The 19,193-nt window shown below is 40.8% G+C and overlaps 2 protein-coding genes across 3 annotated transcripts in view; both read right to left on the bottom strand.

Moving 5' to 3' along the window:
• The window catches only part of prkg3 (protein kinase cGMP-dependent 3), a 37,787-nt gene extending 27,459 nt beyond the window's left edge, over positions 1-10,328 (bottom strand). The window contains 19 exon segments of the mRNA XM_080290031.1: positions 4,215-4,267; positions 4,392-4,520; positions 4,736-4,852; positions 4,944-5,084; positions 5,182-5,267; positions 5,459-5,574; positions 5,696-5,810; positions 5,913-5,998; positions 6,106-6,229; positions 7,489-7,555; positions 7,680-7,808; positions 8,025-8,141; positions 8,233-8,373; positions 8,471-8,556; positions 8,748-8,863; positions 8,985-9,099; positions 9,202-9,287; positions 9,395-9,518; positions 10,036-10,328. Of these exon segments, the coding sequence (XP_080146157.1) occupies positions 4,215-4,267; positions 4,392-4,520; positions 4,736-4,852; positions 4,944-5,084; positions 5,182-5,267; positions 5,459-5,574; positions 5,696-5,810; positions 5,913-5,998; positions 6,106-6,229; positions 7,489-7,555; positions 7,680-7,808; positions 8,025-8,141; positions 8,233-8,373; positions 8,471-8,556; positions 8,748-8,863; positions 8,985-9,099; positions 9,202-9,287; positions 9,395-9,517 (1,947 nt within the window). The 5' untranslated portion in view covers position 9,518; positions 10,036-10,328.
• A 57-nt stretch (positions 10,329-10,385) lies between these two features.
• fdft1 (farnesyl-diphosphate farnesyltransferase 1) lies at positions 10,386-18,251 on the bottom strand. Of its 2 annotated transcripts, XM_026142879.2 has the most exons (8): positions 18,057-18,251; positions 16,260-16,357; positions 15,078-15,261; positions 14,859-14,987; positions 13,976-14,167; positions 12,070-12,246; positions 11,618-11,770; positions 10,386-11,527 (listed from the first exon to the last, which is right to left on the bottom strand). In XM_026142879.2, the coding sequence occupies exons 1-8, from the start codon at positions 18,153-18,155 to the stop codon at positions 11,300-11,302; spliced, it is 1,260 nt and encodes a 419-aa protein (XP_025998664.1). In that variant the 5' UTR covers positions 18,156-18,251; the 3' UTR covers positions 10,386-11,299. The 2 variants fall into 2 exon arrangements, with proteins under 2 accessions (XP_025998664.1, XP_025998663.1); XM_026142878.2 differs by lacking the exon at positions 18,057-18,251 and having other exon boundaries at positions 16,260-17,303.
• Positions 18,252-19,193: the final 942 nt, after the last annotated feature.

The raw sequence follows: 19,193 nt of genomic DNA, 5'->3' as shown, positions 1-19,193 counted from the left end.
GGTGGTCTCCTCAATTCCCAGATATTCTATCTTTTATATCTTTTATATCTTTTATTAAAAGAAAAGGGTATGCTATAGTGGTAAACATGACGGTGCCCCAACTCGTTTACTGTCATCAAATTCAAATGACCTTGTTTTCTCTTAAAAGGATATTTTAAGTGTTTTTTTCTTGTGCATAGTCATAAACACTGCTCCTTACTTTGAGATGAAACTTCAGAATACTAAATGCTACTGCAATTCTATTCTTTTATACCTCTGCACACATCAGTATGTGAATTATAAAGATAAGTGAAATCTACGGTGTTGTCATAAAGTATCCAAGGTTGTATTGCTGGCAGTAGTACAGCTGGACTAAAGTTTAACTGAATAATTTAAGTAGTTGTTGCGTTCTGTGTCACTAGCCGCCCACAGCTTTTTATTTCTCTCCACTCCCTCTGCCAACAAGTGCCTTATGTTGTGTAATCCTAACTTTACCCCTGTAGACATACCCAGGGTTAGCTGCATCTTATTGTATCCCTTTTTTTTTTCTTTTAATGCTACTCTTTTAAATGCACTTGTTCCTTATTCCTGTTTCTTAGCACCTTTCTGCATCTTTTTACATATAGGTCCATACTTTGTTGGGCAGACACAGTGTACACCCCCACAGTGGATTTTAAATCAGTCATGTGATTGAAGTGCACAAAGGAATGATTGTAGACTTTGATATTTATGCCTCGTCAACAGTTTTCTTGACTATGCGAGTTCTTGTGAAGGTGTTTTCATTTCCATGGAAATAATTCTGTGATCATCCACTTTGGTGGTATTTTGTGCTCTTTCATGCTTTTTTGATGTTGTTAAGCTTTCCAGTAAACTCCTTCTTTTAAACAATGAACCATATTGTTGATTCGACCACTCCGAAGTTCTTGCTTTTTCTCTGATTGGTTTAGTTGAATTTTGATTGGGTTTCTTCAGCCTTATAACGGTGCCCCTCACTTCCACTCGCATCTGTCTGATTGTTTGATTTAAAATCTTCCGTAGTAGTGTGCAGAGGCAAAATTACACACACACGGTCCGAACTGTATGTGCATTACCACCACCCTCTGCTGGGCCCTGCTAGAAACATGTCTTGACATCAGTGGCGGAGCGGGGGGTGGCTTACTGGGCTTAACCCTGGGTTGTTTTTTCAGAAGCCCGGGGTCTTTTGGAGTGTAATTTTTTCATAGCTAGATGCCTGTCTGACAACTGTATAAAACAAAAACTACACACAATATTCAAAGCACATAGTGCACACTGTGGGAATTTACGACTGTGCGTAAATCCCCCCTAATATTGGTATGATCCGAGCTCAGACACTGAGGGAGGGGGCGGGGGGAGCTGCTGCTTGCAAGTGCGCTGTTGGAGAAGTGCAGCCAGGCAGACAGAGGGGAGAACTGAAGTTCGACCAGGTACCAAAGAAAATCATTCGTACTGTACAAATAATGTAAATATGACGGTGTATCACGAAAGATTGATATCAAACTGATCACTTGACCCATATTACGTTACTTGCTCTTCAAGTGAATCAACAAATGGCGAAATGAAAAGCCGAACAACAACAATGCTGTTTCTTTAGAGAGTCTTAGCTTACATGTATGTTTATTTCATATTTTCAGTTGTTTCCCTCCACGTCTAAATAAATCGGTTTCAGTAATGTACTGATATACAAGAATGGACATAAGGGGCTTCTTTTAAAGAAAAAACTCTGGTAGATGTTATTTTATATATTATGCTTTGTATGTTGTTCAGTATATTCCTATTCAAAACAAGAGGAATTTCAATACACAGCAGTATATTCACAGTTGAAACCAGATATTTACATACACTTTATGGAAAACCCAAGAACATTTTTTTACTGTACAACATCAATTTAGAGTAAACTTGTTTTGTTTTGGATAAATAAATATTGAAATATCTTTTGAATTAGTTAAATGTCAGAATAAAGACAGACAGAGCTGTCTCTTTTTATCTCTTTCATCAAATTTAGGAGTACATGTACACTAAGTTTATTGTTAATTAATAAGAAAACTCCAGACGATTCCATTCTGAGCTGAAGAAGCTTCTGATAGGTTAGTAGAGTCCATGTCCATACAATTTGGTGCCATTTAAAATTATGAAATACAGATAGTTTCTCTCTTTACTCTTAAAGTTAACAAATATGTTTTTTATATTTATCAATCTAAAAAAATAAACATTTAGTCTGATTTGATGTTACAATTAAAAAAGTGTTTGTGTTTTTATCTGAAGAGTGTGTAAATATCTGGTTTCAACTGTATATTTGATGATGTTGGTGTTTGGTTTGATTGTCAGCAAGTTATGCAGGCTTGTTTGCACAACAAGGCTAAATAATTATATAAACTTTTCTCAATCTAAATAGTGGACTTTGGTAGAATTAAAAAATAAGTGTAGTGCAGGTCTATGATGATTTTTAGTGCTACTATCATCTAGTTCTGATTCTGGTTCTGTCTTGGTTAAATCCTAAGTAGTCCTGATTTGAACTGTTGTAGTCCTGTTTTAATTCCGGATCAGTTCTGGGTCTGGTTGAATTGGGGTTTAGTCCTCGAGTCTTGATACAGCCCAGACTTTGTTCTGCCTTGCTGCTTAATTAAAAAACTAGTTTAAGGTGTCCTGCACATGTGATATATATTTTTCCCTATATGAAGTCATTCTTTTTTGAACAAAACTCAAAACAGAGCCTATTAATCTTTCAGTCATTTCTAACCCCCCCACCCCCCACCTCCCACCCCAATCCCACATGCATACTACCCTTTAGGGCTAAACCCCGGGTGTATCAAATGTCTGCCTCCGCCTCTGCTTGACATTGTCCTGTAAGTCACAGTTCATTTAAAAGTTTGTGTTGTAACCTTTTCAGCTTTTTTCCTTTAGTGTACAAAAGGAATTGCCATTGGATGGATCTACCACAAATTGTGAAAGAAGGGCATCCAGTAAAATTTAAAGCATCTTAAATCTTGTCAGGCACATGCTTTTTAAAACACTGTTAAGACTGTAGCAAATCACATTTCTCACCACAGTCAAAAATAAGCTGCAACACCAAAGGAGGACTAATTTACAGTGGCCCCTAAAGAGGACTATTTGGATATGTGATTTTTGATTTTCGTTTGCTGTAGTATCCTGTAATTTAAGGAGTCATGGTATTATATTGGTATTATCATTATTATAAATTACTGATTCAGTACATAGTATATGAAATCAGCAATGTCATCATCCCAACTAAAGCTAGAATGCTAGATAATATGTATATATCTCTAAATATAATTATCTAAATTTTGAATGCTAAAACATATAATCTCATCTACCTTCCCAATGAAGCTTATGCGCAACTTCAATTAGGCAGATCCGCAGTCACTCATCTGCCTGCTTTCCTGGGTTGTTTGGCTGCTACTAGTCTCTTCTTGACTCCACTACTTTTTCCCACGTTGTCAAACTCAGTACTGACATCATTACTCTAATCCAATCACCTTCTTGCCCACATTCTTTGAGCCAATTAGCCTCCACTCTACGTGGTTTAAATCTCTACTCTTCGTCTTGATGCATGCTCGATCATCCAGGTAAGTAAATCCCCAAAGTTGGATTATGTTCATGTGCTAGTTTCAGTCATTGTGCGATGTACTGTTTATAAGATTGGGGAAACCTGCAGTCAGCTGAGAGTGAAGAAGTCACTTGGATGAGTGACGAAACGTTTCTCCCACTGAAAATGCTACGTCCAGATGAATAGATTCAAACTTTCGGGATCTACTCTCTGTCATTCTTGCTTTCAGACTCGCATTCATGCAACCCACCTCCTCCCCATCCTCACCTCATAGACATATCAACTGGAGCTTCATCCAAACCTCACTCATCTTCACCACCACCACCATCTAGATTCTGCTCTGCCATGATAGGTCATCAGAGATTAATCGCCAAATACATTCATTTCTCTATGTCAATGAATAATGCTCAATTCTCTCCGTAATGAAATGAAGCTGTAAAAAAAATTTGTAGCTCACTTGTGGGAAAACAAACCTGCAAATCATGGTAAAGAAATGCAAATGAAGACCAAGACACAACAATTTATTCCCTCTTTATTGCATGAAATCTGTCAAAATCTGCCCCAGAATGAGGTCTGTCTTTTCTTCGATTTATTTCTTGATTGTCTGCTGTGATGATTATTTCATCTAGTTAAGCGGGATTCCTGTAACCACCTCTGACTCAATACCACATTCGTCATTTCCACGCTTGATTTTGAAGAAACCTGAAATAAGAAGACAACAGAGGACGACACAGTTTTAGGCCAGCATTCCCACTCATCTTCAGCACTTTGTGTGACGTAGGCCTGTATGTGACACCGGCTATGTGCCTTACACTTTCATCCATACCTTCATCTCCCCAATCAGTATTCCAGGAGTTTGCAGCCAGCCAATAGGGCGTCCCATTCTCATCACCCCAGCCCAAGATCTTAATGGAATGACCGCCCAGCATATCCCCTGTCACATGCTGATACACACCTACAGCAAAAAAAAAGCTCATTAAAGCAGAAGAAGGTTGTTCCTCTTTTGAATAATACCCATTTTCTGACAGGCGTTCTAAAGTGTCAGTGGAGCTTTTTCAGATTAGTGGTCGACTTGCTTGCTCTCAAACAGTTGCCCAATATTAAACTGAGACAAAGAAGTACGTTACTCATATAGAGTGACATTACTGGAATTAAATACATAAACCTCACCACTCTTATACAGCAGAAAATCTTCATAAACAGTGAAAGATGCCTCCACAGGCCCGTTCTTGTACAACTCCGTCATGATCTGATCCAGGTCCGACGGGACGCCGTATGTGCGTCTACCTGAAGAGGGACATACAGGAAACTTCAAGGACTGCAACGACAAAGTAAACCAATGCTAGGAGGGTGCAGAGTTTATTTTAATTCTCTGTACCAAAGTGTTTGTCCTTCTCATATGATAGTGAGTATCCATCAGTGCACTGCTGCACACACTTAGGAGTCTCTGAACTCCCACACGGAGGACGACTTCCATTCACATGATGCTCACAGGGGGCGATGGTGTAGGGTAGACAGCCTGTAATAAACAGTCACGGTCAGTCCATTTAAGTCAAGTCTTTTGCTCCTCCCCAAAACTACTTAAACTGAATTCAGCAAGTGGATAATGGACTTACCAACTTTAGAGTCATACAAGCCTCCTGTGACAAGCCCTTTCTTTGCCCAGAATTCCCAAGCAGCAGAAGAATAGCCACCATAACAGCTACATCAAACACAAAAAGACATAATGTGCACCATGAGTTATGTTATAGCTGTTTTACTTCATTTGATTTTTGAAGACTGTAATTATAAACCATCACGGTTTCTCCAAAAAAACTTTTCCATGAAAACTTCATGAGTAGAATTAATGAACAGCCCATTTACTTATATACACGAGCCATTACTAATGCTCACCCCATGCCGCATTCATCACAGCAGGCCAGCAGATCTTCAGCGGAGATCTCCACAGAGATCTTACCACCACTTTGGATACATAACCTGTCAGATATTGCCTCAGCTGCCCCAAAGGCCTGTGTAAAAATCAAACCGGGAACACTGAGAACATGGAAGTTGGTAATGATTTTTTTTAATGTCCCACCCTATCTCCTCTATTTGGTGGTGGTGTATTTTTAATTTCTTGGTGTGTCATACCCAACAGGACCCACAGGAGCCTTGATCTCTGATCTGTTGGATTGTGGCACAGTTGGGCCACTGTTTGCGTGCGTCAAAGCTGTCAGGAAGTTTAATGCCTTCAATATTATGAAGCCTAAACAAGAGAGAAAACAGAATCACTGCAGATTAGCTCAACCTGCTGACTGTCACATGTCATCTCATGTGACCAGCTGTCCAAACCACCTGATAAACTTACGCCTCTGGTAGCTTGGGTCCATTCAGTATGGTGCCACACAGCTGTTTAACATAGGTGGCATCGATATTCTGGAAATTCTTTGTGGCCTGGAGCAAATAAAAAGGAAATTGGAGCAGAGAAATCATCGCTTACGGGTTGTTAACAGCTTCCTAAGATGTGGAAATATCCATAAAAACTGATTGCATGGTCTCACCGTCCAGGTGGTGTTAGCCTTGTTAATAAAATCAACCATCTCAGAGGAGAGAAGGGAGTGGTGAGGGTGTGCCCAAGTGGTGGACACCATCACCACTACAGAGAGGAGGAACAGTGGACTCATCCTGCAAAACAGACATCAGTGATCATAGGAGGTGACCAGGAAACTGTTTACATGCACACAAAAGCACATCTCAGTGGAGCGTTACAAGGAAAGGGAATAAGGAAAGAGGCCATTTCCTTTATTTATAACCAACATGTGTTTTGCAGTAATGTTGCAAATACATTTCTGTACATAGGAACTGGGTCATGTATGAATGCAATGAACGTAACTAGTAGAAACAGATTAATGATAAATGATACTTTTAATCCAATTTATAAAGAAAAATATAGAGTTTAAAAGAACATTCATATTATCAGATGAATCAGAACTGCAGCTAGATTTAAAGTATATGTACATTGATTCAAGCTAAGAACAAAGAATGAAAACTTCAGCTTAAGACAATCATAAAGTATTAATCCAGATGCATATTAAACTCATGTGCTCAAGAAATCAGCATATTTGCCAAATGTCTTAATTTTTTACCTGGGTTGCTGTTTTAGTAGATCTTTTTCGTCGTTCTTCTTCTCTCTGACTCAACAAACCTTACAGTTACCCTTCTTATAAGACCCCAGTTGTTGATCACATGCCTGTGTAATAAATGCACCTGCATGTCTCATGTGACTAGAAGCCTGCCATTCCAAAGGTTGACCAAGCTCTTAAAATTATTATATGTCAATAACGAGATGCAGCTTTGTTTCCTTTATTTAACCATCAACCTTCTGATTCTTAATTTTGTTTAATATGTATGAACTTCTCCCATCCACACACACTGTGCATCAAAACATGAAATCACTCAAAATATTGGATTAATTGATATTTATTTCTTCAAATATGTACAAATCAAAATGTCACATTACATAGCAATGTTCCCACATTGTCAAACTGACATCATTACTCTAATCCAGTCACCTTCTTGCCCACATTCTTTGAGCCAATCAGCCTCCACTCCATGTGGTTTAAATCTCAACTCTCCGTCATTCTCGCTTTCAGACTCCCATTCATGCAACCCACCTCCTCCCCATCTCCACCTCACAAACGCTTCAGCTGGAGCTTCATCCAAGTGTAATCTTTAATTTTTTAGTTTCATTTTTTTGTAGTTTACAGGGGGGGGGGGCAAACCTGGAAATCATGGTAAAGAATTTCAAATAAACACCAAGACACAACAATTTATTCTCTCTTTATTGCATGAAATTTGTCAAATTCCGCCCCAGAATGAGGTCTGTCTTTTCTTCGATTTATTTCTTGATTGTCTGCTGTGATGATTATTTCATCTAGTTAAGCGGGATTCCTGTAACCACCTCTGACTCAATACCACACTCGTCATTTCCACGCTTGATTTTGAAGAAACCTGAAATAAGAAGACAACAGAGGACGACACAGTTTTAGGCCAGCATTCCCACTCATCTTCAGCACTTTGTGTGACGTAGGCCTGTATGTGACACCGGCTATGTGCCTTACACTTTCATCCATACCTTCATCTCCCCAATCAGTATTCCAGGAGTTTGCAGCCAGCCAATAGGGCGTCCCGTTCTCATCACCCCAGCCCAAGATCTTAATGGCGTGACCGCCCAGCATATCCCCTGTCACATGCTGATACACACCTACAGCAAAAAAAAAAGCTCATTAAAGCAGAAGAAGGTTGTTCCTCTTTTGAATAATACCCATTTTCTGACAGGCGTTCTAAAGTGTCTGTGGAGCTTTTTCAGATTAGTGGTCGACTTGCTTGCTCTCAAACAGTTGCCCAATATTAAACTGAGACAAAGAAGTACGTTACTCATATAGAGTGACATTACTGGAATTAAATACATAAACCTCACCACTCTTATACAGCAGAAAATCTTCATAAACAGTGAAAGATGCCTCCACAGGCCCGTTCTTGTACAACTCCGTCATGATCTGATCCAGGTCCGACGGGACGCCGTATGTGCGTCTACCTGAAGAGGGACATACAGGAAACTTCAAGGACTGCAACAACAAAGTAAACCAATGCTAGGAGGGTGCAGAGTTTATTTTAATTCTCTGTACCAAAGTGTTTGTCCTTCTCATATGATAGTGAGTATCCATCAGTGCACTGCTGCACACACTTAGGAGTCTCTGAACTCCCACACGGAGGACGACTTCCATTCACATGATGCTCACAGGGGGCGATGGTGTAGGGTAGACAGCCTGTAATAAACAGTCACGGTCAGTCCATTTAAGTCAAGTCTTTTGCTCCTCCCCAAAACTACTTAAACTGAATTCAGCAAGTGGATAATGGACTTACCAACTTTAGAGTCATACAAGCCTCCTGTGACAAGCCCTTTCTTTGCCCAGAATTCCCAAGCAGCAGAAGGATAGCCACCATAACAGCTACATCAAACACAAAAAGACATAATGTGCACCATGAGTTATGTTATAGCTGTTTTACTTCATTTGATTTTTGAAGACTGTAATTATAAACCATCACGGTTTCTCCAAAAAAACTTTTCCATGAAAACTTCATGAGTAGAATTAATGAACAGCCCATTTACTTATATACACGAGCCATTACTAATGCTCACCCCATGCCGCATTCATCACAGCAGGCCAGCAGATCTTCAGCGGAGATCTCCACAGAGATCTTACCACCACTTTGGATACATAACCTGTCAGATATTGCCTCAGCTGCCCCAAAGGCCTGTGTAAAAATCAAACCGGGAACACTGAGAACATGGAAGTTGGTAATGATTTTTTTTAATGTCCCACCCTATCTCCTCTATTTGGTGGTGGTGTATTTTTAATTTCTTGGTGTGTCATACCCAACAGGACCCACAGGAGCCTTGATCTCTGATCTGTTGGATTGTGGCACAGTTGGGCCACTGTTTGCGTGCGTCAAAGCTGTCAGGAAGTTTAATGCCTTCAATATTATGAAGCCTAAACAAGAGAGAAAACAGAATCACTGCAGATTAGCTCAACCTGCTGACTGTCACATGTTATCTCATGTGACCAGCTGTCCAAACCACCTGATAAACTTACACCTCTGGTAGCTTGGGTCCATTCAGTATGGTGCCACACAGCTGTTTAACATAGGTGGCATCGATATTCTGGAAATTCCTTGTGGCCTGGAGCAAATAAAAAGGAAATTGGAGCAGAGAAATCATTGCTTACGGGTTGTTAACAGCTTCCTAAGATGTGGAAATATCCATAAAAACTGATTGCATGGTCTCACCGTCCAGGTGGTGTTAGCCTTGTTAATAAAATCAACCATCTCAGAGGAGAGAAGGGAGTGGTGAGGGTGTGCCCAAGTGGTGGACACCATCACCACTACAGAGAGGAGGAACAGTGGACTCATCCTGCAAAACAGACATCAGTGATCATAGGAGGTGACCAGGAAACTGTTTACATGCACACAAAAGCACATCTCAGTGGAGCGTTACAAGGAAAGGGAATAAGGAAAGAGGCCATTTCCTTTATTTATAACCAACATGTGTTTTGCAGTAATGTTGCAAATACATTTCTGTACATAGGAACTGGGTCATGTATGAATGCAATGAACTTGGTTATTAGAAACATTCTTTCTGAAATATATCTAACACTGACTTTAAGAATTAGATCCACAATTAATGATAAATGATACTTTTATTCCAATTTATAAAGAAAAAAAAAGTTTAAAAGAACATTCATATTATCAGATGAATCAGAACTGCAGCTAGATTTAACATATATGTACATTGATTCAAGCTAAAAACAAAAAATGAAAACTTCAGCTTAAGACAATCATAAAGTATTAATCCACATGCATATTGAACTCATATGTGCAAAAAAAAAAAAAAAAAATCAGCATATTTGCCAAATGTCTTAATTTTTTACCTGGGTTGCTGTTTTAGTAGATCTTTTTCGTCGTTCTTCTTCTCTCTGACTCAACAAACCTTACAGTTACCCTTCTTATAAGACTACAGTTGTTGATCACATGCCTGTGTAATAAATGCACCTGCATGTCTCATGTGACTAGAAGCCTGCCATTCCAAAGGTTGACCAAGCTCTTAAAATTATTAGACGTCAATAACGAGATGCAGCTTTGTTTCCTTTATTTAACCATCAACCTTCTGATTCTTAATTTTTTGTTTAATATGTATGAACTTCTCCCACACACACACACACACACACACACACACACACTTAAACTCTGCATCAAAACATGAAATCACTCAAAATACAGGATTGTTATTTATTTCTTCAAATATGTACAAATCAAAATGTCACATTACATAGCAATGTTTTTAGCTCTCCTTTGGTTCTGTACAAAGTTACTCTGTGCTAGCCTTTCAACGCACCAAAGCAGTGTTAAGGACACTTAGCTAGCAGTCTCAGTATGCCTTTTTCTTCCCTCTTTTGCTGATGCTATAAAGGACCTGAAAATACATCCATTTTCCCCTTTTCATCTGTAATAAAAACTACCCTGATATTGCACATAATTGTTTTTCCTTAATTTTAAAAAAAACACAACGATGAAACAGATTAACACACAGAGAAGGACCGAAAAGGTTCAACTGTGATTGGAAGCCGTCGAACATACAGCGGAAGCGCTGCAGAGTGCACCAATGTAACTTTTTAGTGTTTCTGCTAGAGAAACACAAGTGGAATATGGAGCTAGGTTTGATGTGATATGAGAAAAGAAAGAAAAACAAGTGGTGGTGGTGGTTGTTGGTAACCCCCCCCCCCCCCCAAAAAAAAAAAAATCCTAGTATGTGCAGGATTAAACTGTGAACGTTTGTTTTCAATTATTCAAATACGATGAATAATTACAATTCAAACAATGTTTCAAACAAACTATTTAAAAAAAAAAAAAAAAAAAAAAAAAAAACACCACCCTGAACTGTGGAAGTGTACCATTTATGGCAAATATACCCACACACACACCAATGTGTGTATATAATTTATCTAGACACAGGATGGACTGCTACAGATCAAATCATTTAATGACACCAGCCTGCTAACAGAGTCATACTTTAGAGTGTCCATCATCCTGTAACAGCCACAGTGAATCTGTAAATTCCTCTAGAAACAGACCTTCAGAGGGGGCACAGGGGCTTCTTTTGTATAGAGGCTCAGGAAAGGAGGGGGTTAAATTAGTTCAAGGTCTCTGCATGTCACTGGTGCCTTGGGCCTGTGCCGCTGTAGTGCTAAGGTATTGCCAGCTGAGGGCAGCGAGCACCATAGCAGCAGAAAGGTACATGGGCGACAGGTGGTGGGTCCTGGAGCGGAGGCTGGACTGCGACAGGGCGGACTTTTCACGGATTACAGCCAAGATGTGGAGCGTCTTTTCCCGAGACGGGTCGGTGGGGGACACCTTGTGTAATATCTGGAGAGAGAGAGCACATTCAGTACACCAATATGGTGGAAGCAGTAGAGAGAGACTGAGTTTAAAAATAAATAAATAAAAATAACCCACCTCCTGGCTGTACTGGGCGATAATTGTCTGCACAGCACTCATATTGGTGGCTTCCATCATGAGAGTGACTGCCTGCCCCTTTCGGATCTTCACCACTCCCTGAAACACCATGGGGTTGTTGTAGCACGTTGACAGTGTAGCTATTGCCATCACCTGGTCAAGAGAGAAATGACAACATGTGAAGTGGAAGTGTTTGATCATTTCTCATGAGTCAGTATTCATTGGTCTCTCTATTTAAGCGCAACATTTTCCATCGTTTATCAGTTACAGAAAAAGTTATTATTAAAACAAAATATTAAAATGTTTCGCAAACTTTAAATGCAAATCAAAACATGTTCCAGTAAGACCGTAGGACATGGACAGAATGGTTTGTTTTCTGAGCTTGAAAAATAAATAAAAAATGAACAGGTTTAAATGTTATGGTTTGGAGGAGATTGTGACGCAGCGCATACCTGTGGAATGGCACAGAAATTAAAGACGCTCTGGTTGCGCAGGCGGGACAGGTAGGCAATAACATCCGGGACGTGACGCAGAGCATCAGTGACCAGCAGGTTGAGACAGGACAGCGCCGACTCCAGCTTCTCAGGCTGGGCCAAATCCTCAAGACGGCCTGCAAACTGGCTCCAAGCCTGCACACAGCATGTAACAAGGATTTTATTTATCTGTACTGGCACCAGCCTTGGCTGGATTCTGTTCGTTATGTACTTCTTAGAAGCCTTGAGCAAATTTCTTCAAATTTAGTACAAACACTTATCCCACAGACCCGAGAATAAGTTGATTAGAGATTGGAGGCCAGGGTGAAAGCATGGCCACATGACTGTCCTTTTATTGTAAAACTGCAGGCTTCCTGAGGGACATCTGAAACTCTTCTTTGGAACGTTGACCGCATTTGGTCCATTTTCTGTCAAGACAACCCAACACTACTATCATAATGTTGAGCTCCTGGCTCTGGAGAGGTCACTATCCATGGCTGATAGTGTCCTCTCTGCGTTTTTCTATGCAGGTAGGTTTTCAATCTGATGGAATTATGAATGCAGAAAAGTACCATCGATTTAGACAATTTCTCCAACACCGCTGGCTGAAGTTCAGCCCAAATCTTGGGGGCATGACTTTCATATACCGTTCACCTGCTGTAGATAATTTTTGGAGACCTGCTTCCTCTTCTGCCCTCCACTTGTCCAGTTTCCAGTTTTAAGGACACGCTGCTAAAGATATGCCAAGTTTTCAGCTAATACCTCTTAAAGAATCACTTTGTTGGTACAAAAATACCATTTAAAAAGCTGTTAAACTCTGGCATAGACTCAACTAAATAAATGGGAACAAATGATGTGCTTTTGCAACAGGCTAGTTACCAAATGCCCAAAGATACCATTTAAAATGGGTTATTTGCCAAGTTAACCGTTATTTGCAGACATCCCACGAATTAGGTGGGTTTGTTTTGGGGGTTGTTGTTTTTTTTTTTCTTTTCTCTCCATAGGTCAGTGTTAAGTGGCTTAACAACAATAACAACAACAGTCAAGGGCTGAGGCAAAATGAGTGAAAAAGCAGCCAATGTCCAAAGACAAACTCTGAAATACCTACAGAAACCCTGGAGAACTCTTGCTTCTGACCACTTTAAAAGGAAAGAAAGTCTGGGTCCTTGGAAGCAAAATATAAAAGAATGATAAGTGCATCAAGATTTTTTTCATAGTACCACATTTTCTAGTGTCACAGTGATCTTAACCTTTGACCGGCAACATAGATTTTCCTAGAGCCCAAGTAAAGGTTTGCACCACATTCTCAGAAATGTCAGAAAGGCCTTCTGTAGCCAACACAAACAGACGTTTGTACAACATGAAAACACTACAAATAGGACCACAGCCGTCACTAGTGTTAAGCATAAATAAATTAAAAAAATTTAAAAAAAAAAAAAGACATTAGACAGTATAAAGCCCCTCCTGCATAGAAACAAATGTTACAAAGCACATTTTGTATTATGAATATGGCAGGTGTCTGTGAAGGTTCTCAGTCATCCAGGTCATTGTAGTCTAAGGAGCTTGGAAAGAAAAGCGTCTGGACTTTTTTAAGTTGCTTGAAATATGGCAGATATTGCTAAGTATTTATGACTGCACCAATGAGTTCAGTAGGAAATAGCATAATTCCTGGAAAATTGCCCCATTCATGTGAACATGGTCACAGCTAGATTAGAAACCCCTGGGCTGACGTATCGAGTTGATAACCTCCTTCGTGCGACTGCTTGGCCCGATTAGGGTAAGCAAACCCAGATAAGTGAAAGATATCTTGGGTATTCTAAACTTGCTTCATAGTACCGGACCCTGGTCAGGCACACTGGTATTAGACAAGAGATTTTGTTTCTACCTCTTGTGGCCAGAAGGCACGTCCCTCTTGTGTGTCCTCTAGATAGTCTCGGATGATGTTAGTCTTTTGGAGAAACAGGCCCATGGAGTTCGCAAGTTCAGTGTCCTGCCCAACTTCAGGGTCCTCCAGCTGAGACGCAGAGAACAGCCGGGACAGGCCAATGCCGACTAAACCGGCAACATAGTGACAATACTGCACAAAAACAGAAAAACAAATCACAGTGCAGGACTTAAGAGAAACAAAATCCTGGCTTATGATTAAACATTCATATTATGTAATATTCAGAGCTGAATCATATAGCTACATGACAAGATTCTTTAGATTAAAAATCTCTTCTACAGGAGTGTCCTGGCCAAGAAAGACAGCAGTACAATCAGAGGAGTTTTATAAAACAGTAGCACGCACGCACCCATAAAGCAATTAAGTACAGGCAATAAAAAAGAAATATATAAAACCTCTGTCTCAATAAATAAATTAGTCAAAGCAAAATTGTCTACTGCCATAAATAAAGGAAACATTTAAAATCACCTTCCTTAAGTTCTGGTTGATTCTGCAGCTGATTTAAGAAGTAAGGAGCTGCAAATCTGAACGCTACTGTAGCTAATTCAATAAAATTGTAAGCTTACCATCTGCTCCTGAGCTGTACCAGTGAGTCAACAGCTAGTTTGTAGCTTACAAACCTCTGATAACATCCATTCAGTTTTTAATCAGAGTGATGACATTTTATTCAAAATAAAAGGCTTTTATTTTGCAATGTAATAATTCTTTTGGGTCGTTACTCCAGTAATTTTAGAACTTACTCTTTATGTCCCCCCCCAACTCAAAGCAGTCATTTATGTAGTCATTATGGTGCTAGAACAACTAACAGAAGCATAACATTTACCTGGTCCCACTCCTTCATAGATCCCACTTTCTTCTCCAGGAATTCAGCCATTCCCACTCCCATACGGTGGCAGATATCCGAGATGACGTCTCTGTATTCCTGAGCGAGGTTTCTGAATTCCAGCGATATCTGGTTTTAGAGGACAAAGGTTATAGTTACCAATTAGTCACTGCCTTAATTTGCCCAAACTTGGTAAATAACCCTTGACAACCCACTGACCGTTGGGAAGTCTTCCAGGACCTGACGATCTTTCTCCTGGCTCTCCATGAAGCACCACTCATCCTGGTACAGGAAGGTGTGGAAGTCATTGAGCATGGGAACCTTCTTGTCCAGAGGAATGGTCATGTCATCCTCCACTGTGTCCAGTGCACGCAGAACCAGGTAGAAAATGCAAACTGCATGTCTGGATCATAGACACAAGGAGGATTTACACAATGATAAAGGTAGCAGGTATGTCAAGTGTCTATATGTGAAAAACTCCTGCATGGCTGCATCAAAGATATTTTTTATATTCCTATTAATACTACTCAACAATAAACTTTAAATGCAGAAAAAGAAAAGGTACATGGCAGCCTTCACCTCTGCAACCCTGAAAAGCCTGCAATGGAAACGTTAATTAACACCCATTTTATTTATGGAGAGTCTTTCAAGTACATAGAAATGTAGTTTGATATCAAAATTTTATTTAAGATTCGTGTTTAATATCTGGCTCAAAATGAAAGAATTAAACTAGGGTTCATAAAAGGAATGAATGCCTGTCAGTCTGTCTTAGATTACAGGGATATTTCATCCCAAATAATGAATTGGGAAGGTCCTGGTCCAGGTCCCTCTCACAGACCAAAGATATGCATGTTAGATTAATTTGTGATTCCTTTACCCGCCATGGTATTTTGCTTCACATGATGCTGGTAACAACATCACACAGCCAGGACAAAAAAAGTCTGTCATACAAAAACCTAACATGTACTTTTTGAATGTATATCTTTAGTTTGAGTACTTGTTTATAAAGTTTGTCATCATAACTTGCCTGATGACGCTTTGGTGCTGTACTGTGGGTCAACTGCTCTCAGCGTTTCTATTATTTTTGTAATACTCATCCTAAATGTTGCCTCGAGCATATGCCCTCCATACAACTATAGTTAAAGACTAAAACTGGCACTGAAACGAATCCCAACTAAAGTAAGACATTCTGGAAATAAACACTAAACGGAATTAATAATACTAAAAAAAAATGTCAAAAGTCGACAAAAAATAGAAACTTATGAGATAAGTTGAGGGATTTTTTTTTTTAAAGGGGGAGTGTTTCGGCCAAGACCCTTTGTTTTGCTCTAAAGAAAACAAACCGTGTGCACGCACACACGTGTCCTCACCTGGAGCCAGCTCCAGTAAAGTTTTACTCACCTCAACTCACCGTCCAGCGCCTGAATCACAGCTGCAAAGCTGCGACTGGTTTGGTTCAGGTACAGGTAGCAGGTCCGCAGACTCTCAGTCATGGACTCCTGACAGGAGAGACAGAGAAAAGCTGTTTGTCGGTAGAAGCCTGCAGGTCTGAGGGCGCTGGAGGGTCGGGCGGCCTCTTGCAGGCCCCTCTCCCCGAGCCTCCACCCGTGCAGGAGAGAGCGTGGAGCGGAGCCGCAGCCACGCGGAGCCACCGAGAGAGAGCGCTTGAACACGGACAGAGACAGCGGACACTTGCAGCAAGCTCCGGCCATACGAAAAACCGACAGCGAGAACGACTCTGCAGCTATGAAACCACACTATCCATGTTGACGCCACGCCTGTTGAGGAAGCGTGAAACATGAAGTCCATGTAGAGGACAAGAGAGGTGAACAACGCTGTGTGGACGACGCTGCGTGGAGTTAAATAAGCGCCCCGCGGATCTTTAAGCACTTTAACCTTGAACCGTGGCTGAGCGTGGCCAGTGCGCAGCGTTTGTAGATCTGCTGTTATGAGCAGGCACACTCCTCCCACCCCTGCCCCCAAAACAACGCCAGCTGAAGTTCACTTTCATAACCTACTTCCCGCATGCTAAAAATGGGGGGGGGGGGGGGGGGGTCCCGATTTGGGGTTTTTGCTGCACTAAAGCCTTTTTTCGCTAAAGGTGAGCAGTGTTTTCTTTTTAAAGAAAGCACGCATTAGCTGCTATTTAGTTGTATCTCCATGCACGCATGCAGCTAGATAATGTTGGCTGTGCGCGATAAGCAAACAGTCAGCTGTGGGGTGTCGACTGCGACTTTGTGCAATATAAAGCCTTCATTGCAATAGAAAAACAAACCTTAGCAAGTTTGAACACCCCTCCCCCTGAAAAAAGCAGAACTCATGAAAACTGTATTTTGCTGACATCTGGTGGGAGACAGCGTGAAGGACGGGAAAATTCGTGACCTGCAAGTCTGTGATACTCCAGGAAAAAGATTTTTAAAACAAATATATGAGACGTATACTAAAACAAACGGACAACTCATTATAACCTTTATTTCTCTTTTTAATGTTTACATCGATTGTGCTCAGACATTACTGCACTTGTGTTGCTTTTGCACAACAATTTGGCTTTTAATACAATCAGATGACAGACTTGAGCTCTAACGTTTGACATCCTGTGCAGGTTTGTTCCTCGGGTGCTTTAATCCAAATCTTAAATGAAGAATATTTTTACTGTGTGTGTGTTTTGTTTAAGTAATGCTGCCAATCCGAGCACGAAGCCTCGTTGGCATGGTGCAGTCTGCAGGCTCTCCGGGTCCTGCCTCTGGGTCACATTGGCGTTAAAACAGTGGGATTATCCGTCAAACACGCGCACAGCATCTCTCCCCACCGGTGCGCCCTCCAAGCTCATTATGTAAGGTAAATCCCAAGTCAATGGTCATCTCTGCCTGTGTGAGTAGACTGTGTGAGCGCAGATCTAATTTGACAAAGTCCAATTAGCTGTCTCTGTTTTCACCCGGATCGTTTGGAGCAAAACTAAGGACCGTGTTGCTCAGTTAGGTTTGAGGTGTAAAGTGCCAGATATGGCTATGTGCTTTTTGTTTTGGTTTGTTTTTTTTCCTCTGCGCAGACTCACTGTGATGATGCTCTGAAAAGAGGAACGGCTATCTGCTTTTTAATCCGCGCAACATCCTTTCTCTGCGTGTGGCTGATGTGTTAGTATTCAAACGAATCTATAAATATGAGCTCAGACTGCGTTTTCGAGTAGATTTTACTCACATAATTCAACTTTGGCATGACGGCTCTGCATCCACCCATCTTAAATTTAAACAGGTTGAATATCTCCTCCGGGTGACCCAGCGACTTCAGGATGTCCATGTTGCTTCAGGTGTTCAGCGGTTACTCTGGCAGACTGACAAGATGTAGCCCCATCAGATATTCGTGTCTCTGAGATGCGGCAGCACCACAAACATGAGCGAGGACACGGTTTGCGGCCGGGAGCCTCGTCAGATCAACGGAGCGTCTGATTGGCTGGCGAGTCATGGGCTTAGAGGTTAACGTCCAATGAGCGGCCAGAGTGACTGGTGTGATGCCCCGCCCCGCCCTGGGCTGTCAGTGGAGCCCAGCTGCTGATTGGTCCGTTAGTTAATCAAGAAAGAAACTGTCTGCTCAATGAAATCGTGGTAATCCCGGCCAGGTCTGATACCTGTTGACTGTTTATACACAGCAGCACCTTGTATGTTATAAAAACAAAGGCACTGGTGAGTCTTTTTAACCAGGAAGGAAGTGTTGTAGCTCCAGTTAAGGTTCTCGGGTACTTCTAAAGCTGGAGATCATTCTCACAGCTGCTCATCCAATGTGCAGGTTGGTTGGGAGTTTCCATCCCTCCTGAAATCCACAATCATCTCCTTCTGTTTTCTTGACACTGATGCAGAGATTGTTATCCCATGCATCAAAGCATCAATCGCTTTACCCCCATCCTGCAGTCAGACTCATCATTGCTCGTGATGCATCCCACCACTGTGAAGTTGGAGCATACTGAAACTACTGCGAATACAAAAATTGGACAAGGAAGCTGTCCTATGATAAAAAAAAAAATCAAAATCCGACATTGCATTCGTGTTGAAAATATATTTCCCTGTCAATTAAACGACGTGCTTGTAAGGTCATTTGCTCATTTGCAGCTAAGGAAGGCCGCAAAATCCGTGATAATCTGAACCGATTCATTGCCAAGTAGATCATCAACAGTTCAATAGAGGACACCTAATGGCCAAAGTCAAAACACGGTGAGCACACAGCCAAGTGTTTCTCTGCTCCTTTTTAAATGTAATATTTTTACATTTTCCCCTCATTTATAGCCTTTGTCTACAAACTAGACATATACAATGTATGTATATAATATATATTGTTGTGCAT

The sequence above is a fragment of the Astatotilapia calliptera genome, chromosome 15, assembly GCF_964374335.1.
Source record: "Astatotilapia calliptera chromosome 15, fAstCal68.1, whole genome shotgun sequence".
NCBI classification, from domain to species: domain Eukaryota; kingdom Metazoa; phylum Chordata; class Actinopteri; order Cichliformes; family Cichlidae; genus Astatotilapia; species Astatotilapia calliptera.
Note: the sequence above shows the minus strand (reverse complement) of the source record. Positions and strands in the feature narration are given on the sequence as shown.